Consider the following 14,953-nt stretch of genomic DNA (forward strand, 5'->3'; position numbering starts at 1 on the left):
ATAGTTTAAAATGTATTAATAAAAATAATTATAGACCTCAATATACTTTAAAAAATGATAAATTATATAAAAGATTTTATGTAGGACAAGAGAATATATAATTCATTATACATTATGAATATTTTAAAATTTACAGTATCGTTCTATTAAATTAAAATATAAAAAAAAAAATTACATAAGAAATACTCACTAATTATCATTAAAATACAATACAATATTTTTTCCATCAACTCACAAAGTATACGTATTTTTATTTTGAATTCGTATTTTTATTTTGAATTCTTCAATACAAAATAACTATTTTAAAATATCTATATGTTTTTATATAAATACTCATACTTTATCATCACATCATTAATTATACACCAAAAAACAATGACAAAAGTATCTAACTACTGTAATTAAAATACTACTCACTGTTCCATAACAAACTATTCATTTTTTCATTTTAGTTTGTTCCATAACAAAGTATTTATTTCATTTTTTTTTTTTATAGTAACGGTACTATCTACATAACATTGCAAATACCCTTATAACTTACAATATATTACACAAATGTCATTACAATACTAATAAAATTATTTTAGTCATTTCTACTTTATTTCTACTATATTTCAATATAATACTAATATTTCTAAAACTCCGTAAAACAAACAGACACATAGCTATAGGACGGAAGGAATACTATTTTTAAAATTTTGCACCAAAGCTAAATATTTACATTCAAAACGAATGGATATAATATCTATGCTAAAAATAGCATAAAAGTTACGGGTACAAAAGAGTATAAAACGAAATGAACAACAACAACAACAACAACAATAATAATAATAATAATAATAATAATAATAATACTCTCTATTTTGGAATATTTTCACACACATATACTCCCTTGTCCACAAACTAATGTCCTATTTTTTTATTTGGAATGTCCAACAATTATTGTGTTTTTTTTTATACACAAAATTTATCTTTTTACCCTTACATTATTTACTTATTTTCTATACACAAGATTAAGGGTAAATTTGTCATTTTATAATAAAAACTTTAATTGCCTAAAAATACGTATAAATATCAAATAGGATATTAGAAAATAGACGGAGGAGTATATTTGAGATATAATAACCTAAATGCATATGTTGCTTTTAAAATAATTAATTTTTTTGAAGTCGGTTGTCGCCTTAAATGAGAGAAATTTGCACCATGTTCATTTTCTCATTAAAAAACATTTGAAATATAAAAACAATATTTACTTTTTCTTTCAAATTTATTTTTACTTATTTATTGTAATTCAAATTTATTACTGTTTTTTTAATTTAAAAAAAAAAAATCAATTTTTCTACTTTTTTTTTTACCAAAAAAAAAATATTTCTACTTATTTTTCTTAAAATTAATGTCCGATCAAATGAGCACATAATTGGATGACGGAGAACACAAATTTTATATTCAACACAACATTCTGTTAAATAAAATCAACGTAGTTGTGAGAACACACCATTTGTTCTGAATTCAAATACTCAATTCGTGCCAATACAATAATTTTTTTACCATTTTTGTCCCTCCCAAAACAATAATCTAATTTCCATAAATAACCATATCACTATAAATTACCCTTACTTTTTCATTATTATTACACAATTGTCACTGCTTTTTAATACTTACTACACTCACACAGGTGCAAAATTTTTTTTTATCATATAATATAAATATTCCTTAAATTTCGTGTAAAAAACGACCAAAATTATAATTTTGGGACGAAAAAAGTAGAAATTGTGTTGATTTTGACTATGACATGCAAGAATTGTTTATGTATTATATTTGTATTTACATTCACATGCAACGAAGAAAACATCTTATAGTTGAAAACAATACAATCTATAATTAAATTAAATATAAATAGTATATTCATACAACGCCACTGTTTACTCTTATTTAATATTTAATATTTAATATTTTATGTATTATTTATATTTATGTATGCTAACGACCCTTTACTGTATATTGTCGTTGCTGATTTAATCTATTATATACCTTTTAATTGACCCGAGAATGTATTTATTATTATTATTATTATTATTATTATTAGTGATTAAATAGTATAAGATTTATTTGCGATTTCTTAAATTTGCCAAAACTCCGATTTAATTCTCTGCATTTAGTTCTCTCATCTCTTATTATTTAACAATGATTTAATAATTACTCCCTCTATCCCATCTATTATCTCCACACTGCCGTGTCATTTTCTTTTTTTTTTTTTAAATTGATTACACACTTTAATCTCATTTCAAATTTTATAATTTAATTTTAATTTATAATGATTTATATTATAAAATAATTATTTTCACTAATATATTCTTAAATATCTACTAATTATACTTATCATAAATTCTCGCGTCTACAATAACGCGGACATCCAATGTGAGACGAAAGAAGTATAAAATTTCAGACAAGTAAAAGATCTAGTACAACAATCACATTTAACTAATGATAAAATGAGAGTTAAATACAAAATTAAACTTCAAAAAACAATAGAAAATTTTGTACAACTTTCATAATCGGCATATAAATTTTATATTGTTTCGAGCTTTTTTTTTTTTAATTATTTTTTTGGAAAATCTTGAATATTGGTTGTCAAACAAACCAACATGGACGGGCTACAGTGTAGTATTAAATGATTACTTATGATACATGCACTTCTATTACTATATTTACCAAATATCACATTAACAAATTTATTTAATTTTTCTTTATACAATTTTTATTTTAAAAAAATAAAATAATCATTAAATATAATATTTTATTTAAAAAAATTCTACTGTTATAAAAAATACTAAAAATATCAAATCTAAGCATATAATTTGTATTTTTATATTATTCTAAAGTATAACTTCATTTAAACTAATCACTTCAATGTCTATTTATTTCATATTAAATAATTAGTACTTCAAATTAAATTTTAGTATTCTCCAAACACAACTTCCAAAAATTACAACCAAACTTTAATGTAGTTAGACCAAGTCCGTTTAGAACCCACTGTTCAAATAATTAAACCCTAACTCTTAACTAACCAAGCAAGACATGGAGTCCCCACTAAAACCCATTCACATTCCTCTATAAATTTCAGTACTATTTTCCCACTGGAAAATTTATTTCCACCTTAAAATAAAATAAAATAAAATTATTATCTTCCAAAACAATCCCATCAACAGAACATCATTAACACAATTAACTCTGGACTTGATTCATCACTATTTATATGTTATATATAAGTCTTCCTAATCTATTAAATCAAATACACTACCTTAGTTGGCCACATTTATTTATTTATTTATTTATTTTTTTTAGTGTTCATCTTTGAATATTAAATATTATTGTTCACAAAATTATATAAATATAAAGATATTATAATGAAGGAAAGGAGGAAGTATTCATTTTTCATTTAATATATTACCAAAAAAACCAATTTTCAATTCAAAATATCACCTCAAACGTATATTTATATCACACTCAAATCTACATTTACTATTCACAAAACTCCAAATTCAAACCCAAACCTTAAAAAACAAAAAGAAAACACAATCTTTAACTATTATGAGTTATTTATTGAATCAATGGTTTAATGGCCATTTCAAACTATGAAAAGATCATCATGTTACTATCAAGTCCACTAAGCAAAATCAAGCCAAAATGCAATACACATGGAAGCACATAGAATTTATGACCATCATTTTCTCCCAAAATTGGTCAACATAAAAGTGTCTTTATCAACTTTAGTACTAGTTTGGTATGACATCACACAACTTGTGAGACAGATACCATCTTCGAAACTTCCCAAACTTCACTTTACTAGCCCACATACATATCTCAAAACAAACACAACAATCATTCAATTCCCACCCTTCATTTTTAGGCCACATTTGATTAGACTTTACAGCCTCAACCTAATCGAAATAGGACATGGCCTTTTTCGATGCTCCAAGGCTGTTAGACCGCACTGAACTCCGCTGTACTAACTACTTTCTTTTCTTACTCGACCATGTGAATTTCTAGATGAGTTTCAAACTTTCAAACAAACTATCGTCGCTCTAAATGTATAGATCGAATCATCTCATATACTCACACTGTCATTTAAAACTATGCTTACTTTTATTTTTAGTAAAAACCAACTACTTTAGTTAAAAAATATATAAAGCGAAGGTTGACTACAGTGTAAATTAAAATTGAGACATAATGAAGAACACTGCACGCATTAAGATTAATAGTTGAGCTACAGCTACAGATAAAATAATTTGTGTTGCTAAATTAACTACGAGAAAAGAGCCATGTCCACGTAATGATCACAAATTGAAAGACAAAACTCACCTCAGGTTTGCTGCGGGCACAATCCTGGACGCCATTAAAGACCACATTGATTTTAGCTGTCGACAGAAAGAGCAGGGAACGTGGTGCCATAACAAGCCATGTGAGCATCAAGAAAAATGCAACCCAACCCATTCTTTAGATGGCTGCCTAACAGATGACCTGTGCACATTGAAATCACAAATTATGTACGTGGACTTGTTGAAATCACACACGTCATGACCATGACCCTAAGAATAGACGAGTGGCAATTATCACATGTTAGGTATATATATGTGGACCATGCTGTTGTCAGGTTTGTTTCTAAAACCTCTGTTAAACAATTCCCATTTTGTAATATCAATTAAGAAAACAAAGCATGCCAGAGATCGGCGTAGCCAAAGGAGAATTCAAGAAGAGACAATTATCTGCGCATATATATAAAAGAAAATGCATGAACGAATTCAAGGCAGTTTAGAGGAATTCTCTGTTGTCTAATCATCGTTACCTCAAATTATTTTGTTTCTTATTTCTTCCAGCTTTTTTAAGATCTCAGCTGGAGTTCTATCCAGCTCATCTGCAATTTTACGCTGCATATCCATGGGTAAAGTTGGGAATTGTTCACACAAATCTCCGTCAATCACATCCTGCAAAATTATGACACAACATCTCATTACAACCCATTAACAAACACCATAATTTTCAATTAGCAAAGGGGAATGCAGATGCAAGTAGATATAAATGCAAAGAAATGTCTGGGGTTCGCCACCTGGTGTATTAAAGTCGATACTCAACACAGAAGCTCTTGAAATAAGTAGAAACTATTAACTAAATCTACAAGCTTTTCAAAACAGAAGGAATATTTTGTTAGCCGAAAGGAATGTTTTCTGAAAGCCTAAAATGCTAAATGTTAGGAAAATGAACACTATAAATCCCTACAATTAAGTACAGAAACAGAATAACAGAGAAGTGAAAAGATTTTCAGATTGTTTCTGCTGCAACACATTGGCAGAACCCAAAATGTCTCCCCTTTGGTTTATACCTAAGGTATATGGGAATCATGCCCTAGCCTACCAAGACACTATGGGCAAGCAATCGTGATCTATTGGCAACAAATATTAAAAAATCAGCACCCTGGATAATTATTTGATTTATTACTTGTAGGGCAGGGTAACAGCAGACCCCCCTCTCCCCAAGTATACAGTTGAGAACAAATATGACATTTATGAAATAAATACGTATTTGCATTCAATGCATTGAACTATAAGGATAAAAAATGAGCCTGGATTTCTTGTCTCAAGACATTAATATGAAAGAATTAACTAAGGGAACTCACCTTCACTGGAAAGTAAGAAGATCTGTAGGCCATGTGGTCTCGACCACATAATGGTGGGTGCTCCTGCCGCAAGTGCATCTCCAAATGAGAGAAGAAGTCAACATCATCGCGAGATGTGAAGGGTAAAAATGCCCCTAAACTACCCATCACAGTCCCGTAGATAATACACTCCCCACCACCTGGAATCAGAGATGCCCTTTGGAGGCAAGAGACCACATCACCAACATGGAACTGAACTATCTCTTCCACTTTGTTGGGGGCCCCATTGAGCTTTCCTTGCTCCCACTTTATCTTACCACCAGTTGGATCCTCCTCAATCTCATCTGACACATCCTGCGGCAACCGAACAAAGTAAACATTTCCGAATTTGTCAGAGCCAGCCATGGTGTCGAAGTCCACGTGCTGTGTTGCAGTAAGCCATCTGGGAACAGTATCATCAGCAAATATGTACAGCTGGTTTTCATCACGCCTGTACTTACAATAATGGAAAGACTGCAAAAAAAGAATATTTATATAATTAGTTCTTCGAACGGATAAAGTTGGAATTAACAGGAATATCGGTTGGTATAACAATAGTGTAACCACTAAACCGGTAAACCCATCTTCTCGAATCCTTCAAGATTAGTTTGTAATCTGGGTCATACATAAGCTTTAAAGATACAGCTCATGAGAAAAGGAAGTGATATGAGTAGAAAGGATAATCACTATTGTCCTACAACCTCCTTTTTTGGATGATTTAGAGGAAAAAGATGCATACATGTTGGTCTACATATATTAACAGGAACATTATTTGTTCCTCGACGCTATAGAATGGTTGTGCTCTTAAAGCCTTTTGGACTACTCCCTATTGCATTTTCTAGCACAGTCATTCTACAAATCCTTATATTAATGTTCAAAAAACATATAAGCTTATGAACATTGCAGAATATCAAAATATTGCAAAGAATCCCCCACAAGTATATTCAGGATCTTCGATCAGAAAGAACAATTGAATAATTTTAAATGTCATCTTGTCACTCCATGCGAGAAATTTTCATAAAGTGAAATCCACTTTAAAATGCAACTTCAGTAATCAGTTCATAATCAACTAGTCAGAAATAATGACCAAAGCTTCGTAACCACACAGGCACACTGGGTAAGATAGATTGTCAGAGAACATACCTCCTGCATATCGCCAACATAAATCCGATCACGGTACGTGTGTATAGATGTGATAGTGTTGGGAAACAACTTATTCTCACACTTTCTAAGCAATCTCCTTTTCCCTAGATCATACAATCTTAGCACAGGTCCTATCCCAGCCAATAATCTTCCTTGGAATTGACACAACGCAAGAGGAACCCCCTCCACTTGTGTCTTGTGCAAAAGTTCAAGGACCTTCCCTTCTTCCTTAAACCTATATATGTGAATAAATCCTGCCTCAAAGGATCTTTTGGGCAAAAACTTTAGACCTTTTGCAGTACCCACAGCTAATAGAGTACCATATTCTTTATCATGAAAATTCACAGTGCACATGCTGAATGCAGCTTCGTTATCTTGAAGCTCCAGCAAGCATGTTGTTTGTGTTGTCCTCGGATCCAAAACTCTGATGCAAGAAACCCACTTCCCAGACTCTGCCTTTGGATAACCATATTGCTCATCGGAAAGTGGATCATTAGCATCTTCATCATCGCCATTCTCCATCTGCTCTACATTCCCATTTTCTCCCATCCCAGAAGCCTCAAACGATTCCTTTTTTGCAGCTTCACGCTCTTCCGCATTGAAAGCTCCCTGATCACTTTCAATAATTACCAAAAGCTTTCGCTTAGGTTGAATTACAAACTTTCTCGGTGTATACCTTAAAGGTATAGCAGTCTCATTAAATGATTCTCCCAGTCTCTCGATAGTGAAAACCCTCAACGCATCCCCAGCTACCGCAACAACACCTTCAGCACACTGATCTGATGAAAAGGAAGCTGCATATTCAAGAGTTTCATATGAAAGTGGTGTCAAGAGGAAATGCCCTTGATGTATGTAACCTAGCCAAGGCCTACTTGACAAACAAAGCATCGCTCTCCGTCCTCTCACATTAATAGAAAAGAGCTTTGGAGCCCTGAGACCTAAGAACCGAGACCGGGCATCTGAAAGCTGTCCAGTAACCATATCAACCACTGTCCTGAACAGAACTCCATTTTGCAGACCAGCATTTAGGAAAAGGCTGGCTGGGTGATCTGCTCCATCCTCCCCTCCGCTTGAAGCCTGAACTTCAAGAAAGAGGAGAGATTCTGGAGGAGATGAGACACTTTGCAGACTTAGAATCTGCATACAATCATCCGGATCCAGAGATAAGATGCGGATGGTATTGTCATAAGATCCAACAGCAAGGAAGCGTGACCTTTGTCTTCCTTCAGGCACAGGGGCAATATCCAAACAAGCAATGTCTCCTGACATTTCATGCTTCTCAACCTCCATTAGCTGCCCGGTCATATCAACTTCAAAATATATAAGCTCTCCTCCACTCAGAGCAATGACAACTTGAAGCCTATTAGACCCAACCTTAACAATTGTTCTCTTACCGGGGGTTCTCCACTCATTAACACGCCCATCTTCTCTGATATGTCGAATCCCGCTAGGATGGACTTGCATCAGAGAGTCATCCCCAATCAACGAGACAGCAAGTGAAGGCGTAGTGTCAAGAAATCCACTATCACTAACTTCTTCAACAGTTTCACCAATGGAAAGCACGAGAGTAGCATTTGCAAAAGAAACCACAATATAAGCATCAAACTCATCATTTACATTCTTTTTCACAGTCCACACAGCACTTGGAACACCGGGAAGCTGTGATACTGCCATTTCACTAATAGCCAAACCTGGCCTAAGTATCCTAAGAGATGAACGAGGACCCCGTCCACAAAGTGAAAATATCTGAGGAGTTTCTTCTTCAAAGAGGTTAATAATTTTCATATCCATTATGGGCATCAAACTCTCAACCTGATCAATCCTCACTAGATTCTTAAGCTTCCTAGGCTGGAAAAATATAGGCTGAAAACCTTCTTCAGTTTCCATCAGTGTGGCTGACGAGGCCTCCACATCTGGATCATCTCCAATAGCCTGAAACTGATACAAGGCATGGTTTCCAAACTCTGATGCTGCAAACAAGAACCCCGACTTCAAAACACACAATGAAGAAGTCACAGGAATAGTATCAAAGTACTTAATCTTCAATTCTTTGACTCTGTCATTCTCATGATCCAAAGTCACTTTGAAGATATCCCCATATTCAGTTTGCAACAGAAAGAAAAACATAGTTTTCTGCTTATGCATAGCTGCAGAGACAATCAAGACTCCTCGCTCAGCAGGCAGATCCTCCCGTCTTGGAATAACAGCCCGTACATCCGGATGTCCCTGATTTTTATATATAACAAAATTTTCTGTGCACACAAGCACACCACTAGGTCCATCCACACCACCCGGCACTGTCACAAGCATATTAGCTCCATTATCCACCTGGTCAGACCATTTCCTGGAAACATGATTAAGACCTAAATCCAGTTCATAAATTGTCAAATGCTTCTGCGCCTCATTAGCAGCCTGGCCGGTGGGATCTTGATCTGCCTCGGAATAGTCTAACTCTATAGCTGCAAACAAGGGATTTTCGAACGCGCAGTCCACCCCGCAGATTGAATAAACAATGGTGTGGCTTTTATGAGCCTCCAGAGGTGATGAAATAGTCAACCTAGCTGCAGTATCCCTATTCAAAACATAAACAAGCTTCTGCTTTTCACAGGCACCTATCATTACAGCTCTACCCTTAGGATCAACCGCCAAGTACTGCCCAGGTACAATTCTACGGCATCCCGACTTCCCAAAAGTTTCCTGGTGAATTTTATCGAACGTATTCTTTTCCTTATTATAATCAAGTATAACAATCCGCCCAGAATCCGACCCCACAACTATGTAGTCTTTCTGCGCGCCGGTGAGTCGAAACTGTGCCAGAGAACGAATGGCCCCAAATATTTCTACAGAGAGCAGAGACTGGAGCTTACCATTCTCGTCGGGGCGGAGCAGATCGAGGATTTTGCCGCGCGCCACAACAATCTCTTGAGACTTCCCGCCGGAGAAGCTTCCATTGATGGCGCAAACGATTCCGGTGGCTTGCTGCAGCGTCAGGCTGTACAAGTACATGGCGATGGAGATGGAGATGGAGATGGGTGATAGTAGAAAGTTTCAGCTACATCAGTCAAATGAAAAAAAACGACGAGGGTTTTAACAAACCCTAGAATTTGGGCGAAGGAGTAAACAGCAAAATATTCAAAACAAAAAAATGACAAATTACCAAATTGACCCACATATTTCTAAAAATATCACTCAGCCCCAAAGTTAGAAATGAAGTTTACATATAACTCCCTGCCAAGATCTCTCATTCCTAACTTGTACATCTTCCATTCCTCAAGCCAAGAAACATTTCCTTTCATAACTTGTTCTGCAAAATTTGATCAAAATGAGCTTATAAATCTTCTCTTTGCCCCTGTTTTATGTGCTACAACACACACACACATATATATATCGGCTAGTCGTCGATCGCCTCAAGGTATGTCGCCTCGCGGGCTCTTGTGAGTATCCTGAGTCATCATTCCGGAAGCTTCATTTTCCGTCGACAAATATTCCCCTCGGACAGAATCTTCGGAGGTCGCTACGGTTACATGCTGACTCTCTCCCATTTTTTTCTTCGCTTTCTTGTGCCAGTTCATCAGTGCCTTCGAGGTATGTTCATCGAAAACAGACTTCTTTAGGTGTGATCCCATCTGCATAAAAAATGGTGAGTAAGGAAATGTTTTACGTCGCAAAGGGCGAAAACGTAATTTACCTGCGTGACGAGTGCGTAGAGCGGGAGGGTAATATAGCTGCACATGAACTGAACTCCGATTCTGCAGAAGAAGATTTTCACATATCAGATCAAGAATATGGAGCTTAGGATAAATGAATTTGTATCTGTTTAGGATTACCCGATGCAGACTCGTATAACTGCAAGATCGAAGTGGCTATGGAAGCAAGAATAGACTCCGAATTCGTACTGCAAAAATCGTTCGTTTTTTTAGCCTAAACGACGAGAAACGTATAGGGAAAAATGGGTTCTTTACCGTTATCCAAATGAAGTATGTTATCTCGAATGCATTCTGTTAAAGAAAACGAAAATTTCGATGAGAAGATGGTTTTCGTATACGAAACAAATACGGAGAACAATAAATGGCGATCGATTAGACCTGAAATTGGGTGAGATGGATGAGATGGAGGACTAACTGAGGCCATCCGAACCAGAAATGGTTGTCGGAGAGTTGGACAAGAGGAATTCCTTGAACGACGGCGTGCTTCTGCTGAATCTCGACCGCCATGTTGCTTATAATCGACTGAAGCTTCGTCCCAACCGCGAGAATCGTCTGTAAAAACACGCGACGTATTGAATCTTCGATCTTGTAATAATCTTGTAATAATCGAGATTAACGATAATCCTTACCACGAGAGGCATGATGGAAATCCAGAACATAGCTTGCCATCCTGGAATTTGATCGAGAACTGGTTAACGATTCGAACCATTTTCGGAGAAATGAAAAAAGCGCAAACCTTTAACGTTGAGAAGAAGAAAAAGAACGGCGTTTGTCCATAACAGCGGCCTGAGATTGAGTTTCGTCGCAAATTAGTAACGTATAACGGATTTAAGAATAAGTTACGTAGAAGCTTACGGGATTCCCACGACTCTTTTGAAGTCGTCTTCGAGAGATCGTTTAATGTACTTCTGAAAGTTGAATTGGCTTCCCGGCGCCAAATGGACCTACATAAAAACGATGATTCCAACTTAGCTCTGCATCGACGATACACGTCGATGTCGATTATTTTTGTAAGAACGAACTCACCGAGATGAATCCTTTTCGAACGGTTAAGTAGTCAGCTTTTCGGACAGACGAAAACATATGTCGGAAGAAGGAAACCTGATCGACAAAGATTAATACATAACGATCGATCTTAAAGTCGAAACTGGAAAAAGGAATCGTCGTGTTGTCCTTACGATGTAAAACAGAAAACGATTCTCTGTCATCGAGCTGCTGTGGCCTTTAACGAAAGATGTCTCTCGCGCGAATCTGTATGTCGAATTGTCTGCAACAGAATTTATCAGATCCCAAATAAAATCAACGCCGAAACTTCGAAAATGACCGTACCTTCGACAGCAGCTTTGTTTAGAACTTCTTGTTCCCATGCTTTCCATTCGCGAATCTGTTATTATTACATCACGATAACAAGACTTCAAGACAGCTCCGGCGAGTATAAACCTTAAAAAAAAGGAAAAAACAGGATCGAAAAGGCGCGCGCACCTTCATCCTGCCGAGCGACATCGTTGTTGCGCTGAATATGACATGAAATATGGCTAAGAAGAATATGAAGATGTGGAGCTGATGCAATCCATTCACCGATATAAGCGGGACAGTTCCCTAAAAAACATCGATAAAAACAAAAATAAAAACAACGTTCGTTTCTGTCTTAAATTCGACATAAAGTATGTCCTAATTCGGAAAAAAAAAAAAAAAACATGTCAAAATCTCTTACAATGGCGCATTTCTTGGCCGGACTATCAGCTGCTAACATCCGATGTTCGTACCACAGAAGTCGCCTCCGATGTTCATTTTCGTCCTCCTCGAGCTGTTTTGGCGTCTCGTATTCGCACGGCAGCATTACATTGCCGTATTTTTCGGGAATGCACATTCGGGTAATGTAGTTTTGTCCGAACGTCAAGATTAAGGAGATGAACCCCAAAACCATAAGCTCTAAAAATCAATTTCGTCCAAAAGAGATCAAACAGATAGACTAAAGGTTGTGTTTGTTTATAGGATATTGTCAAAAATTAATTATTCATTTAAATTTTTTTCCCCAAAAACATCAGATCAAACATTTATTTTTCATTTTCTATACTATACTTCCTCCTCCGTCCCATTTCAATTTTGTCTTATTTTTCTTTTCTGTCCATCTCACTTCAATTTGCAAGTTTCTATTTTTAGTAAAATTTACTAAATCTATCGATTAACTTAATAAATCAATTTAATTAACTTAATAATATATAACATAACATTATAGAGAATCCGTTTAAAACCTTTATATTATTATATGTCTCTTCAATAAACAAATATTTTTATCTACAACTCTTTTAATAAACTATTTTTATCTCAATTACAAATAAATAAATATATATTTTTCTGTTTATTTGTATTATTTAAAATATTTTAACACATATTTTAAATTTATTTTAATCATATATATTAAAACTACCAATAATATTACTAATATTAAACTCTTTTATCTTAAATATCGTGTCCCAAATCAAATGAGTCTATTGATTGGCAAAGGTCTATTTGCGCTATAGAGCGAGTACTAAAAATTAATTTTACTTGATTGGCAGACGTCAAAGATTATTTATATCAGCTATTCTAATTCAAAATTTTTACTATTCAAATCTAACTCAAAATTCGAACCCCCAAAAGTAAGAAAATTTTCGAAGGATTTTCGCCTCAATCTTACCTCCTTTAATTTTTTCGAGAGCTTCAACCAATGCAAACTTCTTTTTTTCTCGAAAGGCCTTCGAAATCACCAGAGAAAGGATTTAAACAGCAGCACGAAAATGGCGGTAATCGAAAGCAGATAGGGAAAATGAAATTTGGATCAGATATGAACAAGCTATACATAATTTCTACATTATAATCTTCCATTGGCAATTTGATGAATCCTTATGCAAAAAATCCCCAAAAATTAGGGCAGATATAAACACAATTGAATTGAAATTCATCTGCAAACCCTAGAAATTGGGGAAACAGGAAACGATGCAAAAAAAAAAAAAATTCGATTACCTCTCCCACTTTGTGGAGTGTTTTCTCCAATGCGATTGAAATGATAACAATGACTGCGCAGACCAGGGAAACCGCCCACGTCGGGGTCTGCGAGAGGCCCCGATTCATGACTACGTCCCCGATTGCGCCGCCCCCCGCCATTGTTCTTTTCTCCCTCTCCCTTCCTGCGGAAAAGAAAGACAGAGAGAGAGAGAGAAGAAATTTAGGGGGAAAAATTTAATGAAATAAAGAGAAGAAAGAAGAAGAGGTGCTGTTGACCAGAATGTGAATTTGGAAATGGATGGCCTATTTATACCTTCATTTCAATGGCGGATTCTCTCTGCGACTGTGCAGAGATTTCGCTTTGTGGCGGAAGAAGACCGGTTCGAGGTAGTTGAACTTGAACCGGGAGGGTGTCGACGGTTGAATTGGAGTTGGAAAATCGACCCTGGATTTCAGGTTTATTACGAGAATGCCATTAGTTTAGTTCCCTCTGGTCCAACGACTGAGATTTGATTGTACATTAGGGGCAATAATGGAAATATTGGAAGACATGGGAAAAGAGTGGAAGGACACTAATGTTAATATGGTATTCGTTTATAGATACGAATTTAATTCAATCATATTTATATAGGACTAATGGTATATTTTTAAATATTTGCTATTAAATATTCCCTCTCTATATGTCCACGTTGTCGTTTCTCTCAATTACACAAAAAAAAATATATTACACATTTTAATCTCATTTTAAACTTTTTAATTTATTTTTTAAATTTTAATTAAACTAATTAGTTATCTTAATCTTAATTTATAATTATTTATATTATAGAATAATTATTTTCACTAATACATTTTTAATTATTTACTAATTATACCTCTCCTAAAATACCGTGTCTACGGTGTATGGGACGGAGGAAGTAATAAAAAAAAAATAAACAAATGAACGATATTAGCTATATTAGAATCAGATTGATTGCATATTAATTGAACTAAACTATGTTTTTTCAAGAAAAAAAAAAAGAAAAAAAAATACTTTGAATTTGAAACTAAAGGATTATGGTGCAAGAATAAATTTATCAGTTTCGCAGTTTCACGTCATAAAAAAAAAAATAATAATAAAATAAATTGATCAGTACCAAAAAAAAAATACAGCACATCTTTACAATTAATTGAAACTAACATAATATGTGTTAAACTAATTGAAACTATAGACCAACTATTTATATTAAACGAGATTGATTATAGTATATATTATGTGAATTATTGTTATATGCTATCAATTTATACTCTTTATTATATTAACGCAAATTTTGTATGTAATCTCCATTGTGTTTTTAATGTACTATATATTGTCTCATTAGTATATAAGATGTTGTTAGCGTTAACCAACAATAACCAATAACCAATTTGAAATTTTCTGAAATTT

The 14,953-nt window shown here is 34.4% G+C and overlaps 2 protein-coding genes across 2 annotated transcripts; both read right to left on the minus strand.

Annotated features, from left to right (window-relative positions):
* Window positions 1-4,170: 4,170 nt before the first annotated feature.
* Window positions 4,171-9,921, minus strand: LOC127242553 (spliceosome-associated protein 130 A). Its single transcript, XM_051262133.1, has 4 exons — window positions 6,836-9,921; window positions 5,675-6,166; window positions 4,847-4,985; window positions 4,171-4,521 (listed from the first exon to the last, which is right to left on the minus strand). The coding sequence occupies exons 1-3, from the start codon at window positions 9,839-9,841 to the stop codon at window positions 4,848-4,850; spliced, it is 3,636 nt and encodes a 1,211-aa protein (XP_051118090.1). The 5' UTR covers window positions 9,842-9,921; the 3' UTR covers window positions 4,171-4,521; window position 4,847.
* A 78-nt stretch (window positions 9,922-9,999) lies between these two features.
* LOC127242555 (MLO-like protein 9) lies at window positions 10,000-13,945 on the minus strand. Its single transcript, XM_051262134.1, has 16 exons — window positions 13,844-13,945; window positions 13,549-13,712; window positions 13,223-13,280; window positions 12,257-12,474; window positions 12,025-12,141; window positions 11,872-11,926; window positions 11,721-11,809; window positions 11,569-11,643; window positions 11,398-11,486; window positions 11,279-11,328; window positions 11,172-11,212; window positions 10,921-11,094; window positions 10,798-10,833; window positions 10,663-10,730; window positions 10,524-10,584; window positions 10,000-10,461 (listed from the first exon to the last, which is right to left on the minus strand). Exons 2-16 carry the CDS (start codon window positions 13,687-13,689, stop codon window positions 10,243-10,245), a joined length of 1,491 nt encoding a protein of 496 aa, XP_051118091.1. The 5' UTR covers window positions 13,690-13,712; window positions 13,844-13,945; the 3' UTR covers window positions 10,000-10,242.
* Window positions 13,946-14,953: the final 1,008 nt, after the last annotated feature.

This window comes from Andrographis paniculata, unplaced genomic scaffold (genome assembly GCF_009805555.1).
Source record: "Andrographis paniculata isolate CXL003 unplaced genomic scaffold, ASM980555v1 Contig87END, whole genome shotgun sequence".
In the NCBI taxonomy this organism is placed as follows: domain Eukaryota; kingdom Viridiplantae; phylum Streptophyta; class Magnoliopsida; order Lamiales; family Acanthaceae; genus Andrographis; species Andrographis paniculata.